We start from the raw sequence: 13,850 nt of genomic DNA on the forward strand, positions 1-13,850 counted from the left end.
CCACTGCAAGACCAAGGCCCTCGCCCTTCTGGGAGTGGGGCGAGGTACACGCTGCGCGGGGGTCCCGGACTGCGCCTCTCCCACTCCTGCACCACCGGAGCATCTAATTACGAGCGTCGCCGGCTCTCCACGCTAGGGCGCAGCGTCCCGGCCATGACCCCTCCCTTGCCCCGCGGCTGGGGCTGCGCCTGGCGGGGGCGCCTCACCTTCAGGAAGTCCCCGCTCTCACAGTCGATGGAGACCAGTTCGTAGTGGATGGTGATAAACTCCTCGGGCTCTGCGATGAAGAAGGCAGCGCAGTGCAGCTGTGGCCGGTCGGCGGTGAAGGTGAACTGGCCCTGGAGGCTCAGCATGTCCAGGCACCCTGGGGGGCGGGCGGGGAGGGCAGCGGGATTGGGGGTCCCGGGTTGCAGCCACTGCGGCGGCACCCGGGCAGCCCCTCTCCGTTCGCGCCCTGACTCCCAGCTTCGGCTGCGCCCCGCTCCCGCGCTCCGGGTGCGTCACCCCATCTCGCCCCAGTGCGACTCCTCGGACTGACCCTTAGCCATGGGAATTGCTCCCCCCGCGGTCCTCAACAATCCCCCCCTCCCCGCTGCCCGCGGACGGACGCCAGCCAGGCAGCCCCGACTCACGCATAGCGCGGCGGTACAGCTGCTCCCCCGGCAGCTCCCGCTTCAGGTTAGCGCTGAAGAGTAGGAAAGGGTCGTAGTCCACAGCTTCCCGCAGCTGGCCAGGAAAATCAGTCAGTCCGCAAAAGTTCAAGGAGGGGGAAGGGGGACCAGAAGCAAGGCACCCTCCCTGCCCCGCGGCAAAGAGAATAAAGTGACCGGGTTAATGTCTCCCGGGTCCGGAGAAGACGGGGAGGTTTAGACCTTTCCCATCAGACCAGGGTATGCCCAGGGACCAGAGGGAAGGAGGAAGAGGCAGGGAGGAAGACCCAGGGGAAACCAGAGGAGAGAGGGGGCACAGTAAATGCGGAAGAAAGAGCTAACCAAAACATGTCTGAGAGCAGAGGCAGCCTGCCCACCCCCAAGGCTGGACACTCACCACAGGAAGGTGTGATGGGTCAACCGGGTAATCGCTCACCTCCAGGTACCGGCTCTCCCCTCTTAGAGCCATCAGGTAGATCAGAATGAAGTGACACTGAAGTTTGAAAGTGGGAGCCATGCCGGCCTTGCCTCTGCAGCTGGTGCTTTCTGCTCCGCAGGTCTGGGCTTTGCTTCCCACGCGCTCCCCCGGGCTGAGAGCTAGAAGCTGGTAGGGTCCCTTTGCGGGTCTCTTTTATAGAGCAGTGAGGAGGGGAGGCTCTCTTCCCCTTAACTGATCTGAGCTCAGTAACCATGGGTTACTCTGTCTCAGTGACAAAGTGCTTGGTGATGACGAGGGTCCAGCTCTCAGCTGCAAACTTTCCGAGTGGTCCAGCGTTATTCACCGAGAATGATTTCAGACACTTACAACTTAGTGAATTAAAGTGTGAGAAAAAGAATGAAGCCAGGATAGAGAATAAGGGATGGCATTTTACTTGGTCGGCCACATGCTGAATGGACATGCAGGGAATTTTTGGTTTTGCAAAGCCAAGTGACAGTGTTACCCACAGGCATAAAATACCCAAACACACACAACCTTATCATACAGACTTGTCACATAACCTTAAATGGAGCCATGCTGGAAATTGTCAGAGAATATAGTATTCATGCAATTGCTCGTGCCTCTCAGGAAGAAACTTGAGGCATTTTCAGCTCCAAAGAGAAGCTGATTTCGCAGACTATTGCAATCATGTAATTCAAGCTTTCTTTCTGTCCCTTGGTCTTTGCTTTATCCTGGTCCAGTTTCTTGTAAGCTTTTCCTTAATAGAAAGCTAACTGTGGAGTCCATGGACTCCTGGATTTCAGCCGAGCTCTGTCACATAGCCTGAATGTATATAGGATGGACACACTCCTGGGCCAGCTAACCGCGGCCATGACCTTAACATCCATCTGAACCACTGAAAGATGGAGTCATTCCATTTCACGCCTTCGAATACCTGGATTACTTCCATACTCTGGTAGAAGGACCTGCTGAGAAGCTTTATTAAAACGGCTCATCATCAAACTTCCAGGGCTAAACAAATGACTTAGAGATGCAGGAATAAGTTAACCTTATCTTTGCTGATTAGATGAGAAGAGAATTGCTTCTCCTTTATGTCCAAAACTGTGGGAAATATGAAGATCTCCACTTTCAGTTTTCCCACCCCTCTCCAATCTCTGTGCTGAGCAAGGCCACTACAAATCCTAAAAAAAATCATGTTTTTACTTCTGCCTGACAGAAAACATGGTTACTACCCATAGCTTTCTTTACTATTAAAATTATTCCAGGGCTTCCCTGGTGGCGCAGTGGTTGAGAGTCCGCCTGCCGATGCAGGGGACACAGGTTCGTGCCCCGTTCCGGGAAGATCCCACATGCCGCGGAGCGGCTGGGCCCATGAGCCACGGCTGCTGAGCCTGCGCGTCCGGAGCCTGCGCTCCGCAACGGGAGAGGCCACAGCAGTGAGAGGCCCGCGTGCCGCCAAAAAAAAAAAAAAAATATTCCAAATAATAAGACCATCATATAGGGTTTTGACTCAAGGAAATAGTTCTATATTTAGTTTATAAATACTCAGAATGAAGCAGCCATTTGTCTAGTGGTGTCAGAACTTGATATTTTCATATTTAAGACAATTCTGAGCTCTGAAGGAGCTGCCTCTTAATTGTTTAACCTGAAGGCCTTCCTACCATAGTCAAACTATGTAAACAGTCCTCCGACCACAGACAGCATGAGAAGAGAGGGCACCCAAATGTCATAAACACTGGCCACTATGTCCTTCTCCCCACCCTGGGACTCTTTGGATGTCTGAATTTTAGAGAGGGTATAAAGAAACCTGAGAGGAATAAAAAAAAGAGAAAAACAAATGGCTTAACCTCAACTGCACACATGCCAGGCTTGTCTCCAGAAAGAGCTGGGGAAACACGATGACAGAGGGGTAACATTCTATTTTACGAAACAATCCACAAACTATGGTAGAAAAGGAATTTCATTCCTACCAAATCCTAGGTGGGGATATTCATGTGTTATTTTCACCAGTTTGGCAAATATCTACTAAGTCAGTGGAAACCGTGTTTTGTTTTGTTTAAGTAAGAGTAACTAAAGGATGAAAATTAGAACCTATAGGGGAATAACAAGAAGATGGAGTTGGAGGACAAAGAGAAGAAGGTAGCCATTCTCTGTGAGCCGAAGTATTAAAAATGGGTGAGAGCGGGCTTCCCTGGTGGCGCAGTGGTTGAGAGTCCGCCTGCCGATGCCGGGGATATGGGTTCGTGCCCCGGTCCGGGAAGATCCCATATGCCACGAGCGGCTGGGCCTGTGAGCCATGGCCACTGAGCCTGCGCGTCTGGAGCCTGTGCTCCGCAATGGGAGAGGCCACAACAGTGAGAGGCCCGCGTACCGCGGGGAAAAAAAAAAAAAAAAATGGGTGAGAGCAATGGAAGAGCCATTTGGATTAGACAGAAGAAAAAGTTTCTGGACAGTAACTAGGTCTATGTCTGAAGAAAATTTATTTTCATGGACCAATTTAGTCATTGAAACAATTAGCTTAATATTTGTTTAACCAAACTGATTCTTTTGAAATACGTTCTGAGTTAACTCAGAGTCCCCAAGCATGCTGGTTGGAAATTATTCATATGTTCACCTCCATTCTCTGCACACATTTTAGTTTTTCTCCATGTTTTTCCAGACAGCCTCTCCCATGCTGATGTTAATACAATCCCTGATCAGTATATTTTAGATCTTAAATTATTGTTAGGAAGGGTTAAGACACCCTTTTCATTAGGTAAGACATTTTTCCTTTCACAAAGCCCCAGAGCAAATTGTCACTGAGTTAAGCCTGAAGGTCAAGGTGGCCACATGATACGGAGCCATATTCAATCCATGAACATGGCAGGGGTGGGATTTTAAAATTTTGCTGAGACTGAAGAGGTGCACATAGCCAACTTCTAAGCAGCCTAAAGAGGGACTCCGTTGTCACCCACAGGGCCTATGACGTGATTATGAGAGCCAAGTGCAAGTTTGTGGAGTCTGCCAAGGCTTACACACTGCGGCGTCTGAAGCAGAAAGGGGACAATGTAATCCCAAATCTCTTTCTACTCTAGGGTCTGTCTTAAGATTCCCTTAAGTATTCCCTACATACAATAGTACACTTTTTCTTTTGTTAATCACTTGAACAGAGAACATTAGCAATACCTGCTCTAGAAGATCTTCCTTTTCCCTTTCCCGAGTGGTATGTTGAAATGTTGGAAATGGGACGTATGATTGAGTTCTTTAAGAAATAAAGATGACTGAATATAGCCCATTGTAATTAACCACCACCAACAAAAACTAGTTTTCAGTAAAGGGTCACATGACCCACCACAATGGCACTAAAGAAAACTAAAAAAAAAAAAAAACAACTAGTTTTCCATTTCTTTCAAGATGACTTGCTGTTTGAATGAATTTGACTATTTCATTTAACGTAGCTATTATTTTTTTTTTTGGTTGATTTAAAGTTTTAATTTCCTTCTTCTGTGGGGGAGAGTCATCATTTGGATTAACTTAGATAACCCACAGTATCTGGTAAAAGAGGGAGTTAGCCTACGAGAGAAATTCTTACCGATCTTTTTCTTTGCAGCGCTGCTGATTTATTTCAGGATGTTCTGCCAAATTTTCTTCAGTCCGAAATGAGGTTAATAACACCTGCAGAAAGGCTCCCTAAGCTCAATAGAATTTTGTGGTAATGTGAAATCCTAACACTGGATATCAGATTAATAAAATATCTTTACTCCCAACTGTCCATGGAACAAATGGTTACTCACAAGCTCCCTGGGTAACTAGTTAAGGACAGCATCAATACAACTCATCTTTCTAGATGTTCACAACCTTAAGGACTTTTCTTTCAGTAAAATATTCCTGAAGATGATTTCTGTAGTATGTCCTAATCAGGTATGCCTCCCAAAACCCTTTTTATTTTTATTTATTTTTTAACATATTTATTGGAGTATAATTGCTTTACAATGGTGTGTTAGTTTCTGCTGTGTAACAAAGTGAATCAGTTATACATATACCTATATCCCCATATCTCCTCCCTCTTGCGACTCCCTGCCTCCCACCCTCCCTATCCCATCCCTCTAGGTGGTCACAAAGCACCGAGCTGATCTCCCTGTGCTATGCAGCTGCTTCCCACTAGCTATCTATTTTATGTTTGGTAGTGTATATATGTCCGTGCCACTCTCACTTCATCCCAGCTTACCCTTCCCCCTCCCAGTGTCCTTAAGTCCATTCTCTTAACGTAGTTATTTTTAATACCGAAGTTTTCTTTTTCTGATGTGTTTGAGATCAGGAAGGAAGAAACTAAACTAGTTCCTTGGGGGGTCTAGTATAACTTGGCCTTTGAATGAAACTCTCACATGTCAGTGACTTTCAACTCAAATCCATTATCTCCCTTTGATGTGGTTAAGACGACCAGCAGTCAATAGAGGTTAGGACTTTTGGGGGTTGCAAGTGACTGATAGCGAACTGGAACTGAAGGGGAAGTTATTATCAGGATGGCTTGCAGAATGCTTGAGCAGAAAACAGGAGTCAGGAGCTACTTCCCAGTCTCTCTGTCTCAGGCTGCCTTCTCCCAACATCTGTAGCTTTTGTGGTGGTAAACCAGCCACCAGTAATGCCTTAGATTTACAAGTTACCCTTAGACAAATAAAAATACTCTGATCCAATGTACTCATAATCCCCAGTCCACAAACTTAGTGGGAAAAGGCTCCGAGGCCAGAGGATAGGATCCAGTCATTCCGTGACTGTTCTCATGACAGCCATATGAATGGGGAAGGGAGAAGCGGTTTCCAGAAAAAAAAGGAATGCTGGATTCACAAAATAATAGGTGTCTTCAAAATAGAGAAACAAAATAAAAACAAAAACCCTGGTTCAATGACTTCTTTGATCATAAGTTCTCTCACCTGTAAAATGGTGATCTACACTGGGAATTATTATAGGCATACCTCATTTAATTGCACTTCACTTTATTACACTTCACAGATATTGCATTTTTTACAAATCAAAGGTTTGTGGCAACCCTGCATTGTCAGACAATTATTAGCCTTTTTCAGCAAGAAAGTTTTTTGGTTTTTTTTGGCTGTGTTGGGTCTTTGTTGCTGTACACGGACTTTCTCTAGTTGCAAGAGTGGGGGCTACTCTTCATTGTGGTGTGCGGGCTTCTCATTTCGGTGGCTTCTCTTGTTGCAGGGCATGGGCTCTAGGCACGCGGGTTCAGTGGTTGTGGCGCACGGGTTAGTTGCTCCGCGGCATGTGGTATCTTCCCCGACCAGGGCTCGAAGCCCTGTCCCCTGCATCGGCAGGCGGACTCTCAACCACTGCGCCACCAGGGAAGCCCAGAAAGTATTTTTTAACTAAGGTCTGTACATTGTTTTTCAGACACGTGCTACTGCACAGTTAATAAACTGCAGTATAGTATGAACGTAACTTTTATATGCACTGGGAAACCAAAAAATTTTTATGACTCAATTTACTGCAGTATTCACTTTATTGCAGTGGTCTGGAACTGAACCCCAATATGTCCGAGGTATGCCTGTATAGGAATTAAATATTATAATATATGCCCTTCAGAAAGGATAACCTTAAGTGTAGATATTATTAAATTATACCAATGATATTATTTGTCTTTATCCCTAGGGCTTTCCTTCTAATGATAATTTTATGAGTGCATGTGTAGGATATGTTTTTTATATTTTTATTACATTAGAATGAATGACTTCATATTAGAACATTAACAGACTTTAAAAGCCATAGTTAGACAAAGAGAGAAATAAGTTTAAATACACTACAGAACTGCATTTCAAAAACTAGCTAGGAATGGGCACCATTAAAGATGGTGCATTATACTGGATAGTGGCTTAGCTGCAACAGAGAGAAAAACTGAAATGTAGAGAGTAGAGAAATTGATAAGATTGAGGAAAGGGGAAGGGTGAAGTTATAAAGCAGAAACAGAAGATAAGATAATTAGGAACTACCCAAAGAGAATAATATTTGATTCCATATCAGGGATTATTGAATGACGTCCTCTGTTAAGCCTTAGGGATACTGGGAATAAGAAAGCAACGATTTGGCAAGACCTCCAAACAAACAGTGATGATGGGAGGAAAGAAGAGAGATTAAATGATGTGCCCAATTATCACAATGAGTCAGAAACGAAGTCTAGGCTAAAAAGATCTCTCTCTATCCAGCCAGGTAATCAATCCTCCTTCAAAGACAGCAACCCTGGACATTCGCTCCCAAAATTATATTTTAGGTTTTAAAATTACTAGCAGCAGAAAGTGAGATGGCACAGGCCAAAGCAAGATGCTGGCAGATCAATAACTGCGAAGGAGATTGGGGGTTGCTCATGTTTCTGCAACGGCATCCTTGACTTTGGAGTGACATTGTTATCTCAGCTCCCTTCGGGCTTACTCTAAAATATGCCATGACTAACATCTAGCCAGTAGATCATAATGAAATGCCATTTAGTAGTCCCTCACTGCCTGCATCAAAGGGAAAAGTACAGCCGGGTCCAGTACTGGTGTGTTTGTCATTAGGTAGTGGTGACGCGCATGGGCACAGAATATCAGCCTCTTCTCTGATGGAAGACAAAGGAAGTGTAAAGAGGCTCATTTCTTAGTGCCTTAGAATAGATCTAAAGGAGAAAAGTCTGCCAGTTACGTGGAGTGACACCAGAGGTTCTAAATAAGGAAAGCAATAGAGAAAAATGCAAGCAAGCAACGCAGCGGTGAGCTATCCGCGGTGCCTTCTTAGCTGACTTTTATCGGACCCCTGGCAGCGGCCAGCCTGCTCCTCCCCTCTGCCAACCCTTCCTTCCTCCCTCCTCCCTCCCTCTCTCCCTTCTTTTCCTCCCTCCTCTGCGTCCTTCCTTCCACACACTCTGAGCAACAGATTTAGCTGCTCTAGACTCATAACGTTTTATATATATGCCTGAAAGCCCTTACCATATCTTGTCATGACTTTTAGTATGTCTGTCTCCAACCCTAAAGGTAGGCTCCTGAAAGCCTGCTTCTGCATCTCATCCATCTCTATCCTCAGCAAGAGCACACACACACCCACACCTGGCACTCCCGGCACTCCTGGCTAGTACCTAAAAGCAAATGGCAAAAGGGGCTTCTGCTCTTCCCATTTAGTTACAAATTAAAGAACTGTCACCACTCAAATGTTAGCTGTCAACATCCAACGATGTGACATCAACCAGGTAATGTGAAACCTGAGGAAAGGGAAGGGAGGAAGGGCTGAAACAGTTCCTGGAGTCGGCTCTGAAGACCACGGCCAGCTGTGTGGAGTGGCAGGGAGAAAAATGGGGAGGGGTAAGGGGACAGGGCCGGGACTCAGGCAGGGTAGTTAGGGCACTCTGGGGCACAAAAACTCATCATCGTGATAAATAGTATGATGCGGTAAAACTTAAAAGGAAAACCGATGCCAAAAAAAAACCCAGGATAAACAAAATATCGAAGTCTTAGATAAAGACACCAGTGGTCTTAGTGATTCTTCCTTTTGCTTCAGGCTCAGCACAGCACTGTGAAGCTCCATATAAGCAACACCCTGTGGGAGTAATCAAGGATTTCAGGGCATTTATTCCGGTTTCCATGTGCAGTAGCTATAGGGTGGAAACAAAACGGCTCTGGATTAGGTATCCCAAGCCCCAGATCACTGACTGAGAACTTGGGCAAGTCATCACCACATCTCGAAGAGGGTGATGGGTGTAACTGTCAATGTCAGAGCAGGAAACAGATGGCGGCTCACAAGGGGGTAATTTGCGGAGCGTTTAATACAAGGACGGCACAAAGGTGTGGTCAGCGTGCAGGGAAATCACCAGGGTGCACCGTCCCAGGACTAATAGCAGGGAGGAGCTGTCACCCCGCTTCCTGGGCCATAGGACTGGGAGGCGATATGGCCCGAACCTAGTGACATGCTTCTAATAAATTGGCAAAGTGACCATGAAATTTCTGAGGCTAAATTAGAAAAAAGCAACATGCCTTCAGCATGTGTTCTCTCCCTGTCCTGGGGTAGCCCTGAGCTACCATGTAAGAAGTACAGCTCCAATGAAGCTGCCATGCTGGAGTGACCATGTGGAGAGACCACACAGAGATAGAGGGAGACACCTGGGAGCCCCAGCTGTTTTAGTCCGCAGAGGTTTTGATCATCCCAGCCCAGGTCGTGGACGTGTGGCTGAAGAAGCCCTCGAGGCAACCCCAGTCCTCAACCACCATTTGACTGAAAATCAGGAGAGACTCCAAGCCAGAACCACCCCACTGAATATTTCCCAAATACCCAACACATAGGAACCATGAGAGATAATAAATGACTGTTGTTTTCAGTCACTAAGTTTGGGAGTGATGTGTTATATAGGAAAAATAAACAATACTGGCCTGTCTTAGTTTGTTCTAGCTGCTATAATAGAATACCACAGACTGGGTGGCTTATAAACAGCAGAGATTTATTTCTCATGGTTCTGGAGGCTGGAAGTCCAAGGTCAAGGTGCTGGCAGATTCAGTGTCTGGTGGGAACCTACTTCCTGGTTAATAGACAGCTGTCTTCTTCCTCTGTCATCACATGGTGGAAGAGGCAAGGGAGTTCTCTGCAGTCTCTTTTGTAAGGGCACTAATCCCACTTATGAGGGTTCCATCCTCATGACCTAATTACCTCCCAAAGTCCCCATCTTCAAATACCATCACATTAGGGATTAGGTTTCAACATATGAATTTTGGAGGGACACTAACATTCAGTCTATAGCAAGGCCCTTTCCATTTATAATCTATCAATACATTTTTGAGGCCTTGACTTGGGATCCCCAAGTGTCCCAGCTCTGTGACAGCCTTTGTCTTTGAAGCCCTTGAGCTGAATCACTACCTTCAAGGCATGCCCTTGTGCCCAGACAGCTACTTCTAGACTGAGTCAACATCTGTAAAACCAAGCTGGCTGGTGCCAAGCTCAGCTTGTGGGGCATAGTTAGTGGCTGGACAGTAGATGCTAATCAGCCTTGGAGAGACTGAACCCTGTGCCTCAGCCCTGAAACCAGCTTGCTCTTATCAGCTGGCTGTTGGAATTATGTATGAAAGATCAAACACTGCTCCCTCTAAAATGCTGACATTTTCCATTTTTAATCATTACTAATGTGCAAAGAGAACAAGATTCCTCTAAGGCATTTAAAGGGAAGGAGGCCATCTAATATTGAAGAAATCAGTTTTTGCCAATATAATAATTATATTGTAGATCCCATTCCTGCTTTTAAATCTCATGGTATAAAAACCGAACTGAACACTAAACAGCTTTGGGTTAGAAAGTAAAAATGCAGAGTTAACTGGAAGAGCTTTCAATGGCTAAAACTGGAACAATCTGAGTAGCAAAACAAATAAAGTATTATTGGATTACAACAGTGTATAAAATAAAGTTCCCTGAGTCCATATTGATATAAATAAATGATTGAAAAATTAATAAATGGGAAGAAGGGACGAATCTCCCATGCAAAAGCATTCCAAATAGTTTATATCCATATGCTGCCATCAAGGAGGGGGAGCATAACTCGCCACTCCTTAAGTGTGGGCGGTGCATAGTGACTTCCTTCCAAAGAGTACAGTGTAGAAAGGAGATGGATGGAGAGTAACTTTAAAGCGGAGAAACCTGATAAATACTACCTCAGCCAATTCAAGGTCAACATCAAGTGTCATTTTATAAATCACATTGCTAGTACGTACCCTTGATATGATGTGATAAAAATGGCACTTTACCTCTGTGATCTTCCTCTCATAAACCCATAACCCAGTCTAATCATGAGTAAAACATTAGACAAATTTCAATAGACAAACATCCTTTGATATACGTGATCAGTACTCCTTGTAACTGTTAAGGTCATCAAAAACAAGGAAAGTCTGAGAAACTGTCACAGCCAAGAGGAGCCTAAGGAGAAATGACAATTAAATGTAATGTGGTATCTTGGATGGGATCCAGGAATAGAAAAAGGACATTAAGCAAAAACCAAGGAAATATGAATAAACTATAGACTTCAGTTAATAATAATGTATCAAAATTGGTTCATTAATTGTAACAAAGGTACCATACTAATGTAAGATGTAAATAATATAAGAAACTGTATGTGGGATATATGGGAACTGTACTACCTGCTCAATTTTTCTGTAAATCCAAAAATGTTCTTAAAATATTATCTATTAATAATAAAATAAAATTTCTTTTAAAAAGTAAGCATTCATATATGGGATTTCTAGCATCAGAATGTATTTGATATTTGCCAGGCAAGACCCAAAGAAATTTTATCTCCAAAATTTATTGGTTCCTCCTTTCTGTCTCTTAGAAAATTGCCTCTTAATTCTATTCATCCCTGTTAAGTCTTGTTTTTCCCTCAGCTTCCCTTGCTCCTCTTGTTTCCACCTCCACCATCCTGCAGAAAGTCCCCTCATTTAGGTCACTCCTAATTTTTACATCTAAAGGTCACTTCCATCGTTCCTTGACATCTCTGCATTATTTGACGTTTTCCCCTATTTTTCTTTTTGGAACTTTATTCTTTTGGTTTTAGGTAAACTTGATTTTTTAAGAGACAGATACCAATTTTGAAGACATTGAAAAAAATGAGTTAAACCACAATGTTGTTCCATATTATTTCACCCTTTATATGATAGATGTAAATTTGCAGCACCAAACTCAACAGTTGATTTTCTTTGTATTGGGTTGGCCCAAAAGTTCATTTCGGTTTTTCCATAAGATTTCATGGAAAAGCACGAACAAACTTTTGGGCCAACCCAATATCTTAACCATTGGAAAGGCAGAGTCAGTCAAAGAAAAACTAAAAAGATTTTTCCTTACAAAATCTTTTTTCTCGGGGCTTCCCTGGTGGCACAGTGGTTAAGAATCTGCCTGTCAATACAGGGGACACAGGTTCGAGCCCTGGTCCTGGACCAGGAGCAACTTAGTTGCCGTGGAGCAACTAAGCCCATGTGCCACAACTACTGAGCCTATGCTCTAGAGTCTGCGAGCCACACCTACTGAAGCCCGCTCACCTAGAGCCCTTGCTCCGCAACAAGAGAAGCCACTGCAATGAGAAGCCCACACACCACAATGAAGAGTAGCCCCCGCTCACCGCGACTAGAGAAAGCCCATGCACAGCAATGAAGACCCAATGCAGCCAAAAATAAATCAATAAAAATAAATCTAAAAAAATTAAAATAAAATTTTTTTTCTCCCTAAATCTGAAATATATGATTCTAAAGAAGGAAATAATTTGTAATTGTCTGGGGGACATAATAATTTGCACTTAAAGTTATTGGCTATGCACATAGCACAGGGAGACCAGCTCGGTGCTTTGTGACCACCTAGAGGGGTGGGATGGAGGGGGTGGGAGGGAGACACGGGAGCGAGGGGATATGGGGATATGTGTGTGTATATGGCTGATTCACTTTGTTATACAGCAGAAACTAATCCAACAATGTAAAGCAATTATACTCCAATAAAGATGTTTAAAAAAAAAGTTATTGGCTATGTTTTAGGGCAGCAGCAGGATGTGGGAGACAAAGATATGTATCACAAGATTTAAGGTTTGATTTAGAATTCTTTTTGCATGATAAGCAAAGAAAGGTATAAAGGCACATTCTGTCAGTTTAAAGACATGAGATGCTGGAACAACTGGATATCTATATGGAAAAAAAAAACAAAACTAACTTGATTCCTACCTCACACCACACACAAAAATTAATTTGAGATGGATCACAGACATAGACATGAAAGCTAAAACCCTAAAGCATATAGAAGAAAACATGGGAAAATATTCTTGCAACCTTGGGATAGGCAAATATTTCTTAGGTTATAGAAAGCACTAACCATAAGAGAAAAACTGATAAATTGAACTTCATTAAAATTAAACATTTCTGCTCTTCAAAAGATACCATTAAGGGACTTCCCTGGCAGTCCAGTGGTTAAGATTTTGCCTTCCAATGCAGGGGGTGCGGGTTTGATCCCTGGTTGGGAGCTAAGATCCCACATGCCTCATGGCCAAAAATCCAAAATATAAAACAGAAGCAATATTGTAACAAATTCAATAAAGACTTTAAAAACGGTCCACATCAAAAAAATCTTAAAAAAATAAAAAAAGATACCATTAAGAAAACGCAAAGACGAGCCACAGAATGGGATAAAGTATTAACTCAGATATCTGACAAACCAATAATACAAAGAAAACAATTCTATTTATAAAATGGTCAAATGACTTGAATAGGCACCTCACAAAGGAAGATCTATGTCACCAACAAGTGAGTGGGAAGATGCTCGACATCATTACTCATCAGGAAATGTGAAATAAAACTAGAATGAGGTACCACTTCACATCCATTGAAGGACTAAAATGTTTTAAACCTGACATTTCTTAAAATTGTAAAGGCAAATTGTAGCATATTTATATAATAGAAAAGTTCTCAGCAATAAAAAGTAAAGCTAAAAAGCTGATTCATGTATCAACATAGATGAATATAAAAAACATTATGTAGAGGAAGAAAAGCCAGACACAACAAGAGTACATGCAATCAAGTTTAATATAGGCAAAACTATTTTATGGTGAGAGAAATCAGAGTAGTGTTTGTCTCTAGGGGTGGGGGATTGACCAGGCATGAGGAAGTTTCTTGGAGGGAAGGAAGTGTTCTATATTTTGATTGGGATGGAGGTTACATGGTGTATATGTTTTCTCAAAACTCATCAAATTGTAGGTACAGTTAAGATCTGTATGTTTTATCATATATAAATTGTTC

At 43.4% G+C, this 13,850-nt stretch overlaps 1 protein-coding gene across 2 annotated transcripts in view; it reads right to left on the reverse strand.

The window, feature by feature from the left end:
* CRHBP (corticotropin releasing hormone binding protein) overlaps nt 1-13,850 on the reverse strand; it is a 105,405-nt gene that overhangs the window by 12,007 nt on the left and 79,548 nt on the right. For both annotated transcript variants that reach the window (XM_032628654.1, XM_032628655.1), the window contains 3 exons: nt 1,087-1,457; nt 633-726; nt 207-364 (listed from right to left, as the gene is read on the reverse strand). In XM_032628654.1, coding sequence (XP_032484545.1) covers nt 207-364; nt 633-726; nt 1,087-1,167 — 333 coding nt within the window. In that variant the 5' untranslated portion in view covers nt 1,168-1,457. The remainder of the gene's footprint in view (nt 1-206; nt 365-632; nt 727-1,086; nt 1,458-13,850) is intronic.

This window comes from Phocoena sinus, chromosome 3, assembly GCF_008692025.1.
Source record: "Phocoena sinus isolate mPhoSin1 chromosome 3, mPhoSin1.pri, whole genome shotgun sequence".
Classification (NCBI taxonomy): Eukaryota; Metazoa; Chordata; class Mammalia; order Artiodactyla; family Phocoenidae; genus Phocoena; species Phocoena sinus.